Source organism: Bufo gargarizans, chromosome 1, assembly GCF_014858855.1.
Source record: "Bufo gargarizans isolate SCDJY-AF-19 chromosome 1, ASM1485885v1, whole genome shotgun sequence".
In the NCBI taxonomy this organism is placed as follows: Eukaryota; Metazoa; Chordata; class Amphibia; order Anura; family Bufonidae; genus Bufo; species Bufo gargarizans.
In genome coordinates this window covers 380684709-380706372 of record NC_058080.1, presented here as the reverse complement: position 1 = coordinate 380706372, position 21664 = coordinate 380684709, and the positions used below count along the sequence as shown (strand labels likewise).

Here is a 21664-nt window from a genome sequence, read left to right as displayed (position 1 = left end):
ACAATACACAGGGCTTAAAAATACACTGACACTATTTAGTAATTTTGGAGAGGGGGTGAAAGTTCTGGGTGGTGACCTAAATGTAGTCCTGGACCCACGACTAGACGCATCCTCAGGGAGAGGACCCAAGCCTTGTCTCATCTGACAATCCGGAAAATTAAGAGATCCATTGCAGAAGCAGGATTAGTTGATACATGGAGAACACTACACCCTTCCGAAAAAGATTACACCTTTTACTCAATAGCCCATAAATCTTATCAAAGGCTTGACTACTTACTTGTTCCCCCTTACCAGCTCTCAGAATGTAAAAAGGACTCCATAGGTAGCATTTTACTTTCTGATCATGCACCACTATTTCTGGAACTAACTCTTGGGGGCCTTTCCAGACCATTCTCCTCTTGGCGCCTCAATGAAACAATATTGGGTAGTGCTGACCATATCAGTAACATCACAAGGTGCTAACAAGGTGGTACTATGCCCCAGAGAGACTCCATGCTATATTCCCTATGACTAGCTCTTTATGCTGGAGGTGCCACCAGAAAGTTGGCACATTTATTTATGTCTGGTGGGAATGCCCCAAAAATTCGTCTTATTGGCAAGTTTGGAGGCATTATCTTAAAAATTTGTCAAATGCCATTGCCCATAACACCCAAAACCTTCCTCTTTAATATATATACAAAGGCCATCTAAAACCAAAATTATGTACTCACTTACTAACTACTGCCAGACTTCTAGTAGCAGTACATTGGAGTCATCTCCCCCTATCCCCCAATGGCTCACTAGATGTGATCACATTTACCGAATAGAGCAAATTGCTAGTTGGGAAAATGGATCCCACCCCAAGTTCCTACTCATTTGGACTCACTGGCGAATCTATAGGAACTTTGGGGACCCATGAGTTGATTCGACACAAACGGAATATGTATGCATGACCTCCTAACCACATCACACATAAACAAGACAGTAAGACCTCTTCTTCACTTCTCTCACAAAGTAAAGTGAAGCAGTACTAGTGGACCTCTCATGAGACTTACGTTTACATATAGTTATTAACCCCTATGTCCTTAAACCATACCGGGTACCCGAGGCTCGGCGGCAAGCCATAACAGAGGAGGTGCAACTAGACTTTATTGAGGAGTCAAAAAGTGGGCCAGTCCTATAGTATTGATACCCAAGCGGGACGGGACATTGCGGTTTAGTAAAGACTTTCGAAAACTTAACGAGGTTTCCAAATTCGATCCGTATCCCATGACCCGGGTGGATGAGCTCATCGAGAGGTTAGGACAAGCCCAGTATTTTTCTGTTTTAGACCTCGCAAAAGGGTACTGGCAGGTGCCCTTAACGGAGGGTGCCAAAGAGAAAACTGCCTTAATCACGCCTGAGGGGCTGTATCAATATAAGGTCCTACCCTTTGGTCTGCATGGCTCCCCCGCCACTTTTTAGCACTAATGGACATTGTGCTTCTTCCACATCTTTGGTACGCTTTGGCTTACCTGGACGATATTGTCATCCACAGTACTGACTGGGAAAGTCACCTACCCAAAGTGCAGGCTGTAGTGGACTCCCTTCAGAAAGCTGGCCTAACCGCTAACCCCAAAAATGTGTGATAGGGTTAGAAGAGTACCTGGGGTATGTCATTGGACGCGGAGTCATCAAACCCCAAGTGAACAAAATAGAGGCCATCTGGAATTGTCCCCGACCTGTCACCACTAGGCAAATAAAGTCCTTCCTGGGAATGGTCGGCTATTACATGAGGCTTGTTCCCCACTTTGCTACTCTGGCAGTGCCCTTGACAGGACTCTTGAAGGGACACAAATCAATGATGGTTTGCTGGGATGATCGGGCGGAAGAGGTTTTCTCTGCTTTAAAGTCGGCCCTGTGCGGGTCCCCGGTTTTGGTGCCGCCGACTTGAAAAGTAGGCCTCGGTGCTGTACTGTCTCAGGAAGTCAACGGGGAGGAGCATACTATTGTCCTCCTCAGCTGTAAGCTCACCCCAGCCAAGACCCGGTATATTATAATGGAAAGAGAGTGCCTGGCTATCAAGTGTGCACTAGAATCTCTCCGCTATTATTTATTGGGGAGAAAATTCCGCCTTGTGACTGACCACTCCCCTCTCAAGTGGATGAGCCAGGCCAAGGACAGAAATGCCCAGGTCACCCGATGGTTTCTCTTCCTACAAAACGAAGTTTTCGATGGAACGCGGGTGCACTGTCTCGGGTACACTTTCTGGCGTGTGTTCACCCCCTCAGGGTTGAACAAAGGGGGGGAGGCATGTGACACAGTGAGAGGTTTTGTCTGGGAAAACATGTATTTTCTCCTAGCATGTGCTGCTGGGCTGACTTACAGCCAGGTGAGGTCAAATACCACACCCGATTTTAAGCGACGGTCTGGGTTTTGTCAGCACCTGGCTGTCCTTAAATAGGCAGCTGGGCTCAGAAACCAGATCTCTGTGTTGGGATCTGGGAGCCTTGTGTCTGGATGAAGGCTTGCCACATGTTTGGCGTGAAAACAGGTTGGTGCTGCTATGGTCAAGGACTCTTTGAGGCAGAATTGCCACATGGTGTGTATTACCACCAACACCGCAAGGTGACTTTTTGTCTGATTATGACTGCTTGTTTTGTCACTTGCCTAAAGTGTGAATAAAACACTGAACTGATTGATCCAAAGAACTTGTTGTTGCCTCTATACTGCCTCCGCTAATCCTATCTACCAGAGCGAAACCCCACAATATATATATATATATATATATATATATGTATATACGGAAATGGACAGCACTTCCAGTAGAAAAAGTTGTGGTTTATTAGGCCACAGTGGCACAGTTAAGCTTCACTGTGCCACTGTGGCCTAATAAACCACAACTTTTTCTACCGGAAGTGCTGTCCGTTTCCGTCTATATTTTTGTGGGTAAGCAGTGACACCCTTGGACATAGCACACGTTACTAACGTTGTAAATTGGTGCTGCCATACATTTTCCTTATATATACAGTACAGACCAAAAGTTTGGACACACCTTCTCATTCAAAGAGTTTTCTTTATTTTCATGACTATGAAAATTGTAGATTCACACTGAAGGCATCAAAACTATGAATTAACACATGTGGAATTATATACATTACAAAAAAGTGTGAAACAACTGAAAATATGTCATATTCTAGGTTCTTCAAAGTAGCCACCTTTTGCTTTGATTACTGCTTTGCACACTCTTTGCATTCTCTTGATGAGCTTCAAGAGGTAGTCACCTGAAATGATTTTCACTTCACAGGTGTGCCCTGTCAGGTTTAATAAGTGGGATTTCTTGCCTTATAAATGGGTTTGGGACCATCAGTTGCGTTGTGGAGAAGTCAGGTGGATACACAGCTGATAGTCCTACTGATCAGACTGTTAGAATTTGTATTATGGCAAGAAAAAAGCAGCTAAGTAAAGAAAAACGAGTGGCCATCATTACTTTAAGAAATGAAGGTCAGTCAGTCCGAAAAATTGGGAAAACTTTGAAAGTGTCCCCAAGTGCAGTCACAAAAACCATCAAGCTCTACAAAGAAACTGGCTCACATGCGGACCGCCCCAGGAAAGGAAGACCAAGAGTCACCTCTGCTGCGGAGGATAAGTTCTTCCGAGTCACCAGCCTCAGAAATCGCAGGTTAACAGCAGCTCAGATTAGAGACCAGGTCAATGCCACACAGAGTTCTAGCAGCAGACACATCTCTAGAACAACTGATAAGAAGTTACTGTGTGAATCAGGCCTTCATGGTAGAATATCTGCTAGGAAACCACTGCTAAGGACAGGCAACAAGCAGAAGAGACTTGTTTGGGCTAAAGAACACAAGGAATGGACATTAGACCAGTGGAAATCTGTGCTTTGGTCTGATGAGTCCAAATTTGGTTCTAACCACCGTGTCTTTTTGCGACGCAGAAAAGGTGAACTATGGATTCTACATGCCTGGTTCCCACCGTGAAGCATGGAGGAGGAGGTGTGATGGTGTGGGGGTGCTTTGCTGGTGACACTGTTGGGGATTTATTCAAAATTGAAGGCATACTGAACCAGCATGGCTACCACAGCATCTTACAGCGGCATGCCGGTTTGCGTTTAGTTGGACCATCATTTATTTTTCAACAGGACAATGACCCCAAACACACCTCCAGGCTGTGTAAGGGCTATTTGACCATGAAGGAGAGTGATGGGGTGCTGCGCCAGATGACCTGGCTTCACAGTCACCGGACCTGAACCCAATAGAGATGGTTTGGGGTGAGCTGGACTGCAGAGTGAAGGCAAAAGGGCCAACAAGTGCTAAGCATCTCTGGGAACTCCTTCAAGACTGTTGGAAGACCATTTCAGGTGACTACCTCTTGAAGCTCATCAAGAGAATGCCAAGAGTGTGCAAAGCAGTAATCAAAGCAAAAGGTGGCTACTTTGAAGAACCTAGAATATGACATATTTTCAGTTGTTTCACACTTTTATATATATATATATATATATATATATATATGTTGAGGAACGGTTGAGCCGTATGCATATATATCCATGCATGCCTGCAAACATGTGCGGGCATGTATGGTATATGTGCATGCATTATCCACCGCATCATGGGATGATGTGCGCAGATGTGCCCAACGTCTGCGCACGTCTGCTCATGGGGATCCCCAGGGGCTCATGGTGGCCCCTGTGGGATATATGTGCTTGTGTCCCCTTATAATGTAGGGGCTTGTGTCCCCTTATAATGTAGGGGCTTGTGTCCCCTTATATAATTATGTGCCCCCTTATGTCCCTAATATTAATGTATATACATGTGTATGGATGTGCCCCAAGCATCCATACTCATGTATATTATACGTATCCCCCCCTCCTACACCTGAAACCAGGTGCATCGGTTTGAATGTGCCCCAAGCATTCAAACCGATGCAATCTGGCTAATTACATCAGAATGACTGGACAAGGGTCCGGTCATCCTGATGGATACAAAGAGCTCAGATTCAACAGAATCTGAGCCCTTTGTTGTAATTATCTCCAGCGCTACTGGAGATAATTACGCATGATAGAAGAAGGGGAGAAGCTTCCCCTCCTCCTATTATGCGCATTCCGACAGTGCGATTACAATCGCACTGTCCGGAATGCTAAGGGCAGCAGGCGGGAGATCAAAGGCATCTCCCGCCTGTCTGCAGCGCGTCCCCGATGTGCGGGCCGGCGCAGTGACGTCATATCACTGCGCCGGCCCACGTGGATGATGGGGGGCGCGCGCGCGCGCCCCCTGGTGGGCGGCGCAGCGCGGGAGTGCGGGCGGCCGGGTTTAAATATCCGGCGGCCCGGCACTCCGTAGTTAGTGAAGGTCTGGGCCCCCCACGTGAGAGGAGCGCATCCTGCGCTCAGGAGAGGGCCCCCCCCGACCGGACCCCCACCTGTAATGCGAGCGCTTCCTGCGCTACAAGAGGACTGGACGACCCCCCCACCTGAAAGGGAGCGCATCCAGCGCTCAGGCCTCCACCGGATCCCTGTCCCGCTTGTTAGGATCGGGACCCCCACCTAAAAGGGCAGCGCATCCTGCGCTCAGCTCCACCGGACCCCTGGATAACCATAAGTATCACCCCCCCCCCTTTAACCCTATCCCACCAACACCCCTTCATCCTACCCCCCCCCCCCCTATGTCTTACTGCCCTGTAACATAGAATGCACTGAATGTGCAGTACAAACCCCTGCTGAGGCCCTGGCAGATAACCCCCTCACTGCCAGTCCCCTGGTCCCAGCTGTACCCCCTCACCTAACTCTTCCTACACCCCTGATCCCCTGGTTAACCCTTGTGACCCCCACACCCTGTATACAACCTACTGTACACCCTGGTGGCCCTGATTATCCCCTGCGTTCCCCCACCCCTAGTTAACCATGGCCTGCAGGTATTAACCCCTGCAGAGCCATTGTGGTGTGTAACCCTCTTGTAACCCGTAGGGACAGTCTAGGCGGGTGGGTTGTTATACCTGTATGTGTGTATTGTATAGTTAGTTTGTGGGTGGAGTTTGGGAACGTGTAGTGTAGTTGAGTACTGTATATGTAGTGTTGTATTGTTACTGTATTGTATGCGTAGTGTAATAAATACTGTGTTACTTGTACCCTTTGTGTAGTGTGTACTTGTTAGCGGTAGTAAGTAAGGCGCATGCAGCTAGTATAGTGATCCGTGTAAGGCATAGCGAAGATATTGTGTATTTATTATATAAAGGCATAAATAGGCGGAGTCATCACTAGACGGCTCCTCCTATTTAGGAATATTAATTATCGATATTCGCATAATAATGGTGATTAATATTCCCCCTTTACAATATATATATAATTCCACATGTGTTAATTCATAGTTTTGATGCCTTCAGTGTGAATCTACAATTTTCATAGTCATGAAAATAAAGAAAACTGAATGAGAAGGTGTGTCCAAACTTTTGGTCTGTACTGTATAAATATATATATATATATATATATATATACAAACCGGATTCCAAAAAAGTTGGGACACTAAACAAATTGTGAATAAAAACTGAATGCAATGATGTGGAGATTGCAAATGTCAATATTTTATTTGTAATAGAACGTAGATGACAGATCAAACGTTTTATCCGAGTAAATGTATAATTTTAAAGGAAAAATACGTTGATTCAAATTTTCACGGTGTCAACAAATCCCCAAAAAGTTGGGACAAATAGCAATAAGAGGCTGGAAAAAGTAAATTTGAGCATAACGAAGAGCTGGAAGACCAATTAACACTAATTAGGTCAATTGGCAACATGATTGGGTATAAAAAGAGCTTCTCAGAGTGGCAGTGTCTCTCAGAAACCAAGATGGGTAGAGGATCACCAATTCCCACAATGTTGCGCAGAAAGATAGTGGAGCAATATCAGAAAGGTGTTACCCAGCGAAAAATTGCAAAGACTTTGCATCTATCATCATCAACTGTGCATAACATCATCCGAAGATTTAGAGAATCTGGAACAATCTCTGTGCGTAAGGGTCAAGGCCGTAAAACCATACTGGATGCCAGTGATCTCCGGGCCCTTAAACGACACTGCACCACAAACAGGAATGCTACTGTAAAGGAAATCACAGAATGGGCTCAGGAATACTTCCAGAAACCATTGTCAGTGAACACAATCCACCGTGCCATCCGCCGTTGTCAGCTGAAACTCTACAGTGCAAAGAAGAAGCCATTTGTAAGCAAGATCGACAAGCTCAGGCGTTTTCACTGGGCCAGGGATCATTTAAAATGGAGTGTGGCAAAATGGAAGACTGTTCTGTGGTGAGACGAGTCACGATTCAAAGTTCTTTTTGGAAATCAGGGACGCCATGTCATCCGGACCAAAGAGGACAAGGACAACCCAAGTTGTTATCAACGCTCAGTTCAGAAGCCTGCATCTCTGATGGTATGGGGTTGCATGAGTGCGTGTGGCATGGGCAGCTTGCATGTCTGGAAAGGCACCATCAATGCAGAAAAATATATTCAGGTTCTAGAACAACATATGCTCCCATCCAGACGTCATCTCTTTCAGGGAAGACCCTGCATTTTTCAACAAGATAATGCCAGACCAAATTCTGCATCAATCACAACATCATGGCTGCGTAGGAGAAGGATCCGGGTACTGAAATGGCCAGTCTGCAGTCCAGATCTTTCACCTATAGAGAACATTTGGCGCATCATAAAGAGGAAGGTGCAACAAAGATGGCCCAAGACGATTGAACAGTTAGAGGCCTGTATTAGACAAGAATGGGAGAGCATTCCTATTTCTAAACTTGAGAAACTGGTCTCCTCGGTCCCCAGATGTCTGTTGAGTGTTGTAAGAAGAAGGGGAGATGCCACACAGTGGTGAAAATGGCCTTGTCCCAACTTTTTTGGGATTTGTTGACACCATGAAATTCTGATTCAACATATTTTTCCCTTAAAATGGTACATTTTCTCAGTTTAAACTTTTGTTCCGTGATTTATGTTCTATTCTGAATAAAATATTAGAAGTTGGCACCTCCACATCATTGCATTCAGTTTTTATTCATGATTTTTATAGTGTCCCAACTTTTTTGGAATCCGGTTTGTATACACTGAACAAAAATGTAAACAACACTTTCGGTTTTGCTCCCATTTTGCATGAGCTGAACTTAAAGATCTGAAACATCTTCTACATGCACCCATTATGCTCAAATATTGTTTACAAATCTGTCTAAATCTGTGTTAGTGAGCACCAAGATAATCCATCCCATATCATAGGTGTGGCATATCAAGATGCTGATTAGACCACATGAATTTTGCACAGGTGTGCCTGCCTTAGACTGCCCACAATAAAAGGGCACTCTGAAATGTGCACAGTTTTGCCTTACTGGGGGTGGGGGTTGAGGGTCAGAAAACCAGTCAGTATATAGTGTGGCCACTGTCGTCTCACGCAGTGCAAAACATCTCCATCGCATAGAGTTGATCAGGTTGTTGATTGTGGCCTGTAGAATGTTGGTCCACTCCTCTCAATAGCTGTGCAAAGTTGCAGAATACTGGCAGGAACTGGAACACGCTGTCGTAGACGTATAGGCCGATCCAGAGCATCCCAAACATGCTCAATGGGTGACATGTCCGGTGAGTATGCTGGCCATGCAAGAACTGGGATGTTTTCAGCTTCCAGGAATTGTGTACAGATCCTTGCAATATGGGGCCGTGCATTATCATGCTGCAACATAAGGTGATGGTCGTGGATGAATGGCACAACAATGGGCCTCAGGATCTCGTCACGGTATCTCTGTGCATTCAAAATGCCGTCAATAAAATGCACCTGTGTTCGTTGTCTATAAAATACGCCTGCCCATACCATAACCCCACCTCCACCATTGTCCACTCTATCCACAACGTTGACATCAGCAAACCGCTCACCCACACGACACCACATACGCTGTCTGCCATCTGCCCTCAACAGTAAAAACCGTGACTTATCCGTGAACAGAAAGCCTCTCCAACGTGCCAGACGCCATTGAATGTGAGCATTTGCCCACTCAAGTCGGTTACGACGACAAACTGCAGTCAGGTTCAGACCCCGATGAGGATGACGAGCATACAGATGAGCTTCCCTGAGACGGTTTCTGACAGTTTGTGCAGAAATTCTTTGGTTATGCAAACGGATTGTTGCTGCAGCTGTCCGGGTGGCTGGTCTCAGACGATCATGAAGGTGAACATGCTGGATGTGGAGGTCCTAGGCTGGTGTGGTTACACGTGGTCTGCGGTTGTGAGGCCGGTTAGATGTACTGCCAAATTCTCTGAAACGCCTTTGGAGACGGCTTATGGTAGAGAAATGAACATTCAGTGCACAGGCAACAGCTCTGGTAGACATTCCTGCAGTCAGCATGCCAATTGCACGCTCCCTCAAATTTTGCAACATCTGTGGCATTGTGCCGTGTGATCAAACTGCACATTTTAAGAGTGGCATTTTATTGTGGGAAGTCTAAGGCACAACTGTGCAATATTCATGCTGTCTAATCAGCACCTTGATATGCCACACCTATGAGGTAGGATGGATTATCTCGGCAAGGGAGAAGTGCTCACTAACACAGATTTAGACAGATTTGTGAACAATATTTGAGAGTAATGGGTCTTTTGTGTATGTAGAAGAGGTTTCAGATCTTTGAGTTCAGCTCGTGCAAAATGGGAGAAAAACCGAAAGTGTTGCGTTTATATTTTTGTTCAGTGTATATACACATATATAAATTTTTTTAGAGCTTGCAGTGCTAAAAGGGCACATTGAACATTTAATGTCTTTCCCGTAGCTGGTACCTTTTATAGTCTGCATCGTACTGTCAAGTTAATCCCTACAAAGCCTAGGTGGTTCACATCTGTGGTGGAGGTACCACTGCAGAGGCATTTTGTCTGGCTGAAATCTACTCATTATAAGGGTGGACCCTGTAATAGTGAATGGGATGCATCGGATGCTGGCGATATCCAGAATTTTCCAGATCCAGCTATCCTGGTATTCTCTTTCTATCCCAGAACATAATACCATAATTTCAAGGGCATGTGTCGGCAGATTTGTACCTATAAATGTTTACACTGCCTGGCATTGTCAATCAAAGTCGAGAGGGTGCAGCAATTGCAGAGAGAGCTGAGCATCTAGGAGTAACAGCAACGCCCCAGCAATGCGGGCACATATGAACATGCGACCAACACAGATGCCTTTAGCTTCCAAGCGCACATGTTGCAGGTCAGCCAATTTTCTAGGTACAAATCTGCTGACAGATGCCATTTGATTATGAAAGTGTACCTAGCTTAATCTATTATGTGTGGCGGCAGGCTTTAATCTCTGGTTGTCCAGTATAATCGTGTGTGTGCCTATGGTAATTGTTGGTGATCAGGCATAGGGGAGAAGGGTTTATAGTCCATCTTTGTTCAGTTTGGATGTTTATCAATGAAAGTTCTAATCTACCATAATTATGTATTATTTTGCTACATAAGGAGCTTCTAAATGTAATCCTCTTAGCATTGTGAACATTTTATCCATATTTAACTTAACAAAAAATATTTGCAATACAATTAAAGTAGATTCACAAAAAAACTATCTTGCCCACTAGGTGAGCAAATCCAAAATTGGTATGGTTATATACCTGCACACGGAACATATTTCGTGGGGATTTGAAGTCAATGGGAGCAGCGCTACAGTGATGAGCTCAGTCCACTAGGAAGTAGACAGAGCTGTCTGCTTCCAGCACTGGTGCTCTTACCAAATAGCCGATCCTGGGGATAGGCCATCACTTAATAAAAGGTAGACAACCCCTTTACGCAGCTTTCTGATTGATAAATGGGAATTTGTCACCAGATTTATGTTGCCCTTTCTGAGAGAGTGCTAGTACTTAATATTTATGAGCTGAAAGGTGCACCTCCCTTCCCTCACTAATTGGCAGCTTTCTCTGAAACACAGAATAGGAAGAAAACTATCAGTCATCCACAGGATGGTTGAGGGAGTCCACCATTCATGATCAGCAGGACCCAACACTGGGCTCAAGAGTGATTTTATGAAAAAAAAAATTTACCCAGTGGTGAATTTGGGGTCTCTGTTTAACTCTGCCCACAGATAATTGTAACAAGCTTCCACTGCAGATTAATATGAATGACTGATCCTGTCTTTTCTTTCTCAGCCGTGCTCTATGGGTGCTCGTGTATTATAGTAGCTGCCTTATCATCACTCCTAGGAGGTGGAGTCCTACAGGTACCAGTATACTAAACTGGGGGTAATAGCATAACTCCCTAACCATTGATTTCATGATCCTGACTGTTAATTCATCTTTCTCACTTATACAGGGCTCATTTACAGTGATGGGAGTGTTCAGTGGCCCATTGCTTGGGGCCTTTATGCTGGGAATGTTCACGTCTTCATGCAACACTCCTGTATGTCGGTTGTTCTACTGTATTTAAAGCTACATTGTAAATAAAATCCATGTATATATTGTATTATTAGAGCAGATCAAGATGGCAGGCTGTGGGGGAACCTGGAAGAATTTTCCTGCAGCACCACCACAGGAGAAATGAAGTACTACATACTTTCCATTAAAATCAATAGAGAACACTCCTGATCCCCCTGAGCATGCATAAGTTGTGAGTGGGAGAGGGGGAAAGTGCTGCCAGATACCTGAACCAAGCAGCTTATAGTATCTCCCTAAAAATAAAAGTATCTGGCAGGTGGAATACATTTACTTGACATTATCTCCCTCAACGTCTGCCATAGAGGGAGAGTCTGGAAGCCCCCATGAGGTAATTAGTGAGTTTGCCCAACATACAAATACTGTGTATGAATGGCTTTGCTGAAATGTAATATTTAATGTAGGCATTCATTAAAGGGGTATTCCTATCTAAGACATTGGTGGCTTATCACTAGTATGTGCAACAATGTCAGATAGATATGGGTATCACTTCTGGGACCCACTTCTTTTTCCAGAACGGGCTCCTAAAGTGAAGGAGAGCTCATTGCGCAAGTGTGGCTACCCTCCATTCACCACTATGGGAGGTCTGAAAACAGCCTCTGAAAATAACCGAGTTTGCAATTTTTTGAACTCCCATAGAAGTGAAGGGAGAGCATGCGTGCATGTGGTGTGCTCTCCTTCAATTTGGGGGCCCCATTCTGGAGACAGGAGCAGGTCCCAGATGTGGGACTTGCATCTGTCTGACATTGGTGGCATATCCTAGCGACATGCCACCAATATATGAGATGGGTAGAGCCCTTTAGCTATACGCTCTTGCTTAGGAAGTAGCCAACTTCATATTAAAATTATATGTATGATTATAATTATAAAGATAATACATTTCAGATTTTATAAATACAGTTGCAAGAAAAAGTATGTGAACCCTTTGGAATGATGTGGATTTCTGCACAAATTGGTCATAAAATGTGATCTGATCTTCATCTAAGTCACAACAATAGACAATCACAGTCTGCTTAAACTAATTGCACACAAATAATTAAATGTTACCATGTTTTTATTGAACACACCATGTAAACATTCACTGTGCAGGTGGAAAAAGTATGTGAACCCCTATACTAATGACATCTCCAAGAGCTAATTGAAGTGAGGTGTCAGCCAACTGGAGTCCAATCAATGAGATGAGATTGGAGGTGTTTTTTTAAATATCTCTTTATTTCCATCATCTCAAATTTCATCATCAATAAGAAAAAAATACATTTTTAATCTATCAAAAACATACTGGTATTTTCTATACATAGACAAATATTTTCAATCCCCATTTACCCACCCGCCTACCACCCTTGTGGGGAGGGAGAGGGAGACGTGTAGTAAACAAAAAAAAATATAATATATGAAAATAATTCCTCAATCTATTCAGCCCTAAAGTAACAGTTTCTTCCATATTTCATCAACGCTTTTTACTTTTCTACTATGGCCCTCCATCACTTGTTCTTCTTTAATCAGGTTGTCGACTGCTTTTCTCCACTGTCGAACTGTTGGAGGGTCCGCCCCTACCCATTTTTTAGTATTAGGAGTCTAGCTTGAAATAGCACTTTACTCAAGACCATTCGTCTATATCTCTATTTAGGCTCAAATGTTCGGTTGCCCCCAAAATACAAGTCACGGGATCTTCTAATATTTGAACCTTCAAAATTCGGTATACAGTATTTGTTATTTCTGTCCAGTATCTGAACAGTCTAGAACATCTCCAAAAACAATGTATTAAATCAGCATTCTCTCCCCCACATTTTATACAATTATCCGAAATTCTAACACCCATTCTTTTCAATATCCGTGGGGATCGATGCAGCCTATGAACTACAAAAAATTGTGAGATCTTATGTGAGCCCCTATTAGAGACTCCAGAGTAGTTTTTTAAGGCATCGTTCCATTTTTCTTCCGTAAAGAATTGGAGTTCATTTTCCCATTTTTTCCTGGCAAGTATTGTAACCCGTTTCTTTTTTCCCTCCATCAATATCTTGTATCTTTTTGCCGTTGTTCCTCGTCTTTCACCCGCATTGGTAAATTTGTGCAATAACTCAGATCTTTCCATCTTATATTTATCCTCTTGCGTAACTGTCCGCAATGCATTCCTAAGCTGGAAATATTTATATATATCTCTCTAACCATTGTGTTGAAGTCTTTCAGTTTAGCCTGTTCAAATATCTGGTTTAAGTATTTCATCCCATTTTTTTCCCAGTCTATATACGTCTTAATCCCTTGCAGTTCCTTAAGGTTAATATTTTTCCAAATAGGTGTATAGTATAAAAACCCTTTAATCTCTAATATTTTTTTTAATTTCCACCCATATGTATTCCAATAAGTTTAAGACTCTATTTCCGATATTATTTCTCCCCAGTGTACCTGATTCCAACACCTCTAAGTAATTCCATTACTCTTTCCACCCCAATCTATTTACTACCTGCCTACCCACTAAACCGTTTAAACTACCTTTTATGTGGCCGTATTGTGTAATTAAATAATAAAAAAAACAGTTCGGAACCGCTAATCCACCTTCTCTCACTGGGAGCTGGAGTATCTCTCTCTTTATTCTGGGAATCGTACCTTTCCAAAGAAAATCTCCCATTAAGCTGTCGAGTAATCTAAAAGTACCCTGCGGCAACCTGACTGGGGCATTTTGGAGAACGTACAGTATTTTAGGGAGGAAAACCATTTTTATTAAATTTACATGAGATTGGTAGTCTTCGCCAAATATGTATTTTGGCCCTGAGTTCTTTTAAAAGGGGGAGTACATTTAGTTTTTCATATTCTTCTATATTTCCAGAAATTTGTATCCCTAAGTATTTAAAGTTTTCTTGTTTTCCAAGCACCTGCGCCTTTAAATCCCCCTGTGATTGTGCATCTCCCAACATCAACATATGTGATTTCCCCCAATTAATATTTAGTCCAGAAAAACAACCAAACTTATCTATTATATCTATAACTCTATTAAACTGATCCCCAGTATTGTGCATAAATAACAAAATGTCATCCGCATACATTAACAATTTTTCCTCCCCACCCTCATAATGAAAACCTTTAATCTCCCTATCATTTCTTATTATGCATGCCAGAGGTTCAATCGCAATAGCGAATAATTGTAGAGAGAGAGGGCATCCCTGCCTAGTGCCCCGATATAGGGCAAGGGGCAGGGACAAGCTCCCATCCACCATCACTCTAGCACGAGGATTATGGTATATTAACTGTATCCACCTTATAAATCCTTCCCCTATACCGACCCTTTTTAACCGCCTCCGGACCGCCTAACGCAGATCTGCGGTCCGGAGGCAGCAGCTGTGCGCTCAACGACGCATCGGCGCGTCATCTCGCGATAGCCGAGATTTCCTGTGAACGTGCGCACACAGGCGCGCGCGTTCACAGGATCGGAAGGTAAGCGAGTGGATCTCCAGCCTGCCATCGGCGATCGTTCGCTGGCAGGCTGGAGATGCGATTTTTTTAACCCCTAACAGGTATATTAGACACTGATATAATATACCTGCTACCTGGTCCTCTGGTGGTCCCTTTTGTTTGGATCGACCACCAGAGGACACAGGTAGCTGTGTAAAGTAGCACCAACCACCACTACACTACACTACACCCCCCCTGTCACTTATTAACCCCTTATGAACCCCTGATCACTTCATATAGACTCCCTGATCACCCCCCTGTCATTGATCACCCCCCTGTCATTGATCACCCCCCTGTAAGGCTCCATTCAGACGTCCGTATGATTTTTACGGATCCATGGATACATGGATCGGATCCGCAAAACACATACAGATGTCTGAATGGAGCCTTACAGGGGGGTGATCAATGACAAGGGGGTGATCACGCATATAGACTTCCTGATCACTTCCCTGTCATTGATCACCCCCCTGTCATTGATCACTCCCCTGTAAGGCTCCATTCAGATGTCCGTATGATTTTTACGGATCCACGGATACATGGATCGGATCCGCAAAACACATACGGACGTCTGAATGGAGCCTTACAGGGGGGGTGATCAATGATAAGGGGGTGATCACCCATATAGACTTCCTGATCACCCCCCTGTCATTGATCACCCCCCTGTCATTGATCACCCCCCTGTAAGGCTCCATTCAGACGTCCGTATGATTTTTACGGATCCACAGATACATGGATCGGATCCGCAAAACACATACGGACGTCTGAATGGAGCCTTACAGGGGGGTGATCAATGACAAGGGGGTGATCACCCATATAGACTCCCGGATCACCCCCCTGTCATTGATCACCCCCCTGTAAGACTCCATTCAGACGTCCGTATGATTTTTACGGATCCACGGATACATGGATCGGATCCGCAAAACACATACGGACGTCTGAATGGAGCCTTACAGGGGGGTGATCAATGACAAGGGGGTGATCACCCATATAGACTTCCTGATCACTTCCCTGTCATTGATCACCCCCCTGTCATTGATCACCCCCCTGTAAGGCTCCATTCAGACGTCCGTATGTGTTTTGCGGATCCACAAATACATGGATCGGATCCGCAAAACACATACGGACTTCTGAATGGAGCCTTACAGGGGGGTGATCAATGACAAGGGGGTGATCACGCATATAGACTTCCTGATCACCTCCCTGTAAGGCTCCATTCAGACGTCCGTATGATTTTTACGGATCCACGGATACATGGATCGGATCCGCAGAACACATACGGACGTCTGAATGGAGCCTTACAGGGGGGTGATCAATGACAAGGGGGTGATCACCCATATAGACTTCCTGATCGCTTCCCTGTCATTGATCACCCCCCTGTCATTGATCACCCCCCTGTAAGGCTCCATTCAGACGTCCGTATGTGTTTTGCGGATCCACAAATACATGGATCGGATCCGCAAAACACATACGGACGTCTGAATGGAGCCTTACAGGGGGGTGATCACGCATATAGACTTCCTGATCACCTCCCTGTCATTGATCACCCCCCTGTAAGGCTCCATTCAGATGTCCGTATGATTTTTACGGATCCACGGATACATGGATCGGATCCGCAAAACACATACGGACGTCTGAATGGAGCCTTACAGGGGGCTGATCAATGACAAGGGGGTGATCACCCATATAGACTTCCTGATCACCCCCCTGTCATTGATCACCCCCCTGTCATTGATCACCTCCCTGTCATTGATAACCCCCCTGTAAGGCTCCATTCAGACGTCCGTATGATTTTTACGGATCCACAGATACATGGATCGGATCCGCAAAACACATACGGACGTCTGAATGGAGCCTTACAGAGGGGTGATCAATGACAAGGGGGTGATCACCCATATAGACTTCCTGATCACCCCCCTGTCATTGATCACCCCCCTGTCATTGATCACCCCCTGTAAGGCTCCATTCAGACGTCTGTATGCATTTCGCGGATCCGATCCATGTATCCGTGGATCCGTAAAAATCATACGGACGTCTGAATGGAGCCTTACAGGGGGGTGATCAATGACAGGGGGGTGATCAATGACAGGGGGGTGATCACCCCATATAGACTCCCTGATCACCCCCCTGTCATTGATCACCCCCTGTAAGGCTCCATTCAGACATTTTTTTTGGCCCAAGTTAGCGGAAATAGTTTTTTTTTTTGTTTATTTTTGTCTTACAAAGTCTCATATTCCACTAACTTGTGTCAAAAAATAAAATCTCACATGAACTCACCATACCCCTCACGGAATCCAAATGCGTAAAAATTTTTAGACATTTATATTCCAGACTTTTTCTCACGCTTTAGGGCCCCTAAAATGCCAGGGCAGTATAAATACCCCACATGTGGCCCCATTTCAGTAAGAATACACCCCCAAGGTATTCCGTGAAGTGCATATTGAGTCCATGAAAGATTTACATTTTTGTCCCAAGTTAGCGGAAAGGGAGACTTTGTGAGAAAATACAAAAGAAAAATCAATTTCCGCTAACTTGTGCCAAAAAAATAATAATTCTATGAACTCGCCATGCCCCTCATTGAATACCTTGGGGTGTCTTCTTTCCAAAATGGGGCCACATGTGGGGTATTTATACTGCCCTGGCATTTTAGGGGCCCGAAAGCGTGAGAAGAAGTCTGGGATCCAAATGTCTAAAAATGCCCTCCTAAAAGGAATTTGGGCCGCTTTGCGCATCTAGGCTGCAAAAAAGTGTCACACATGTGGTATGGCCGTACTCAGGAGAAGTTGGGGAATGTGTTTTGGGGTGTCATTTTACATATACCCATGCTGGGTGAGATAATATCTTGGTCAAATGCCAACTTTGTATAAAAAAATGGGAAAAGTTGTCTTTTGCCAAGATATTTCTCTCACCCAGCATGGGTATATGTAAAATGACACCCCAAAACACATTCCCCAACTTCTCTTGAGTACAGCGATACCACACGTGTGACACTTTTTTGCAGCCTAGGTGGGCAAAGGGGCCCACATTCCAAAGAGCACCTTTAGGATTTCACCGGCCATTTTTTACAGATTTTGATTTCAAACTACTTCGCACACATTAGGGCCCCTAAATTGCCAGGGCAGTATAACTATCCCACAAGTGACCTCATTTTGGAAAGAAGACACCCCAAGGTATTCCGTAAGGGGCATGGCGAGTTCCTAGAATTTTTTATTTTTTGTCACAAGTTAGCGGAAAATGATGATTTTTGTATTTGTTTTTTTTCTTACAAAGTCTCATATTCCACTAACTTGTGACAAAAAATAAAAAATTCTAGGAACTCGCCATGCCCCTTACGGAATACCTTGGGGTGTCTTCTTTCCAAAATGAGGTCACTTGTGGGATAGTTATACTGCCCTGGCAATTTAGGGGCCCTAATGTGTGCGAAGTAGTTTGAAATCAAAATCTGTAAAAAATGGCCGGTGAAATCCTAAAGGTGCTCTTTGGAATGTGGGCCCCTTTGCCCACCTAGGCTGCAAAAAAGTGTCACACGTGTGGTATCGCTGTACTCAAGAGAAGTTGGGGAATGTGTTTTGGGGTGTCATTTTACATATACCCATGCTGGGTGAGATAAATATCTTGGTCAAATGCCAACTTTGTATAAAAAAAATGGGAAAAGTTGTCTTTTGCCAAGATATTTCTCTCACCCAGCATGGGTATATGTAAAATGACACCCCAAAACACATTCCCCAACTTCTCCTGAGTATGGCGATACCAGATGTGTGACACTTTTTTGCAGCCTAGGTGGGCAAAGGGGCACACATTCCAAAGAGCATATTTCGGATTTCACCGGTCATTTTTTACAGATTTTGATTTCAAACTTCTTCTCACGCATCTGGGCCTCTAAAATGCCAGGGCAGTATAACTACCCCACAAGTGACCCCATTTTGGAAAGAAGACACCCCAAGGTATTTTGTGATGGGCATAGTGAGTTCATGGAAGTTTTTATTTTTTGTCACAAGTTAGTGGAATATGAGACTTTGTAAGAAAAAAAAAAAAATAAAAAAAATCATCATTTTCCGCTAACTTGTGACAAAAAATGAAAAGTTCTATGAACTCACTATGCCCATCAGTAAATACCTTAGGGTGTCTACTTTCCGAAATGGGGTCATTTGTGGGGTGTTTGTACTGTTGGGGCATTGTAGAACCTCAGGAAACATGACAGGTGCTCAGAAAGTCAGAGCTGCTTCAAAAAGCGGAAATTCACATTTTTGTACCATAGTTTGTAAACGCTATAACTTTTACCCAAACCATTTTTTTTTACCTAAACATTTTTTTTTTTATCAAAGACACGTAGAACAATAAATTTAGCGAAAAATTTATATATGGATGTCGTTTTTTTTGCAAAAAAATCGTTACATTTCGATTAATAACAAAAAAAGTAAAAATGTCAGCAGCAATGAAATACCACCAAATGAAAGCTCTATTAGTGAGAAGAAAAGGAGGTAAAATTCATTTGGGTGGTAAGTTGCATGACCGAGCAATAAACGGTGAAAATAGTGTAGTGCAGAAGTGTAAAAGTGGCCTGGTCATTAAGGGGGTTTCAGCTAGTGGGGTTGAAGTGGTTAATACTATCCATAAGTATTCCCATTCAATACAGTCGAATGCCTTTTGGGCATCCAATGAAAGTACTGCTTTCTCCCCCATTTCTGTACTATTAGCTTTAATATTTAAAAACAACCTTCTTATATTTGAATATATCGTTCTACCAGGTATAAAACCTGTTTGATCTTCATTTATTACACCTTTAACCACCTTCGATAACCTATCGGCCAAAACTTTTGCCAAAATTTTAACATCCGTGTTTAAAAGAGATATTGGCCTATATGATCCAGGGCCTAATTGTTCTTTGCCCTTTTTTGGGATAAGTGTAATAATTGCCTCTTTCATAGAATCTGGTAGATCCCCTATTTTTTTAGCCTCATCTAATGTTGTTTTTAATTCGGGTACTAACACCTGGGAGAAAGTTTTATATATTTCAAAAGGAAGCCCGTCGCATCCTGGTGCTTTTTCAGATTTTACCTGCCGCTAAACCTTATTTATTTCCAACGTCGATATTTATTTTTCTAAAAATTCTTCTTGGGCTTGGGATCTGATCTAGGTATAGATCTAAATCTTGTTTTGAATATTGTACCTTGGACTTATATACCTCCTGGAAATATTCCAGGAACACTTCTTTAATTCCTTCAGGTGTATTTATTATTTCGCCCATTTTATCTTTCGCCCCTATCCAGGATTTCCCTCTTTGATTTCTTACTATATTTGCCAAAATTTTACCAACTTTTTCTCCCTCTGAGGCTAACCGAATCCCTTGAAAAAGTAGTTCTTTCCTACTACTCTCCATTTGATATACCTTTAACTTTTCCTGTTCTTCCTCCCATAGTTTCTTATTATGGTCAGTGGGGTGTCTTATGCATGTTATTTCTGCTTCTTGAACTTTTTTTCCAGTACAGTCCCCCTTTCCCTAGTAGTTTTTTTTCCAGTAATTTACTTTTTTAAAGAGCAATCCTCTTAAATATGCTTTAGCAGTGTCCCAAACGGTTAACCTACTCGCGGAATGATTGTTCTCACTAAAAAAAAAAATTAATTCTTCCATTATACTCTCTTTATCTGGAATCATTGATAACCATTGGGGGTTGAACTTAAACAGTGGTAAAGCTTTCTTTTTATTCAGATCTAATTCCATTACCACCGCATTGTGATCTGATAGGGCCATTGGCAAATACTTTATTTTAATCCTGTTATAAGACATAACATTTTTATTTCCCAGGAACATATCTATTCTAGACCACGTTTGATGTGTTTTAGAATAACAGGAATACATGGTTTCCTCCGGGTTCTGGAAGCGCCAAACGTCAATCCAATAAAATTCATGGGCTAGTTTATAAAAATCTACTTTTTGTTTTCTTCCCCCTCTGCTAGACGTTCTATCCCTGAGTGGATCCATTACTGCGTTATAATCTCCTATCGCAATCATTATGGATTCCTGTCTGTTCAAAATAAATCTATACAGTTGATACAAAACATCTGGCTTATATGGTGGAGGAATATATATATTTGCAATTACCATTTTAACCCCTTCTATATTACAATATAGAAAGAGGTACCTGCCGCAACCATCGGCCTCATATACCAGACACTCAAATTTAATTTTATTGTGAATCAAAATTGAGACCCCTCTTGAATAAGTAGTATATAAAGAATGGTAACTTTCCCCTATCCATCTCTTCTCCAACCATCTTAAAGATTCTTTATCCAAATGTGTCTCCTGTAGGCAGATGATAGCTGGCAGGAACCTCTTCATCCACTCAAGTAGACCTCTCACATTCAACGAAACAATCCTAACCATCTAGCAGGGGAAAAGCAAAATATAGGAGGAAAAGGAAAAAAGAAAAAAAACATGTCTCCCTTTCCCTCAACCCACAAATACCCACCCACCATGAATAGCCCCCCCCCCCTGCTGACCAGCAGTCGGGGCGACTCCGTATCTTAGCATACTAAGTCCTTTCCCCTCCGCGACCCCCAACCTCAGAGGCCCTCCCCGTCCGCCCAGTCTCTAACCTCCTCCGGGGTCTGAAAAAAACCAGTCCTGCCTTTATATTCCACCCTTAATTTTGCCGGAAAAAGTAAACTATACTTTAAGCCTGCTTCCCTTAATCTCTTTTTAACGGCAATATACTCTTTCCTGTGGGCATTAGTATGGGCAGAATAATCTGGAAATAGCCTTATCTTTACAACCTGTATCTGATATTTTTCGGAAGTCCTTGCATCAGA

The 21664-nt window shown here is 43.3% G+C and overlaps 1 protein-coding gene across 1 annotated transcript in view; it reads left to right on the top strand.

The window, feature by feature from the left end:
• The window catches only part of LOC122931252 (sodium/iodide cotransporter-like), a 114852-nt gene that overhangs the window by 40112 nt on the left and 53076 nt on the right, over positions 1-21664 (top strand). The window contains exons 11-12 of the mRNA XM_044285305.1: positions 11129-11199; positions 11292-11378. Of these exons, the coding sequence (XP_044141240.1) occupies positions 11129-11199; positions 11292-11378 (158 nt within the window). The remainder of the gene's footprint in view (positions 1-11128; positions 11200-11291; positions 11379-21664) is intronic.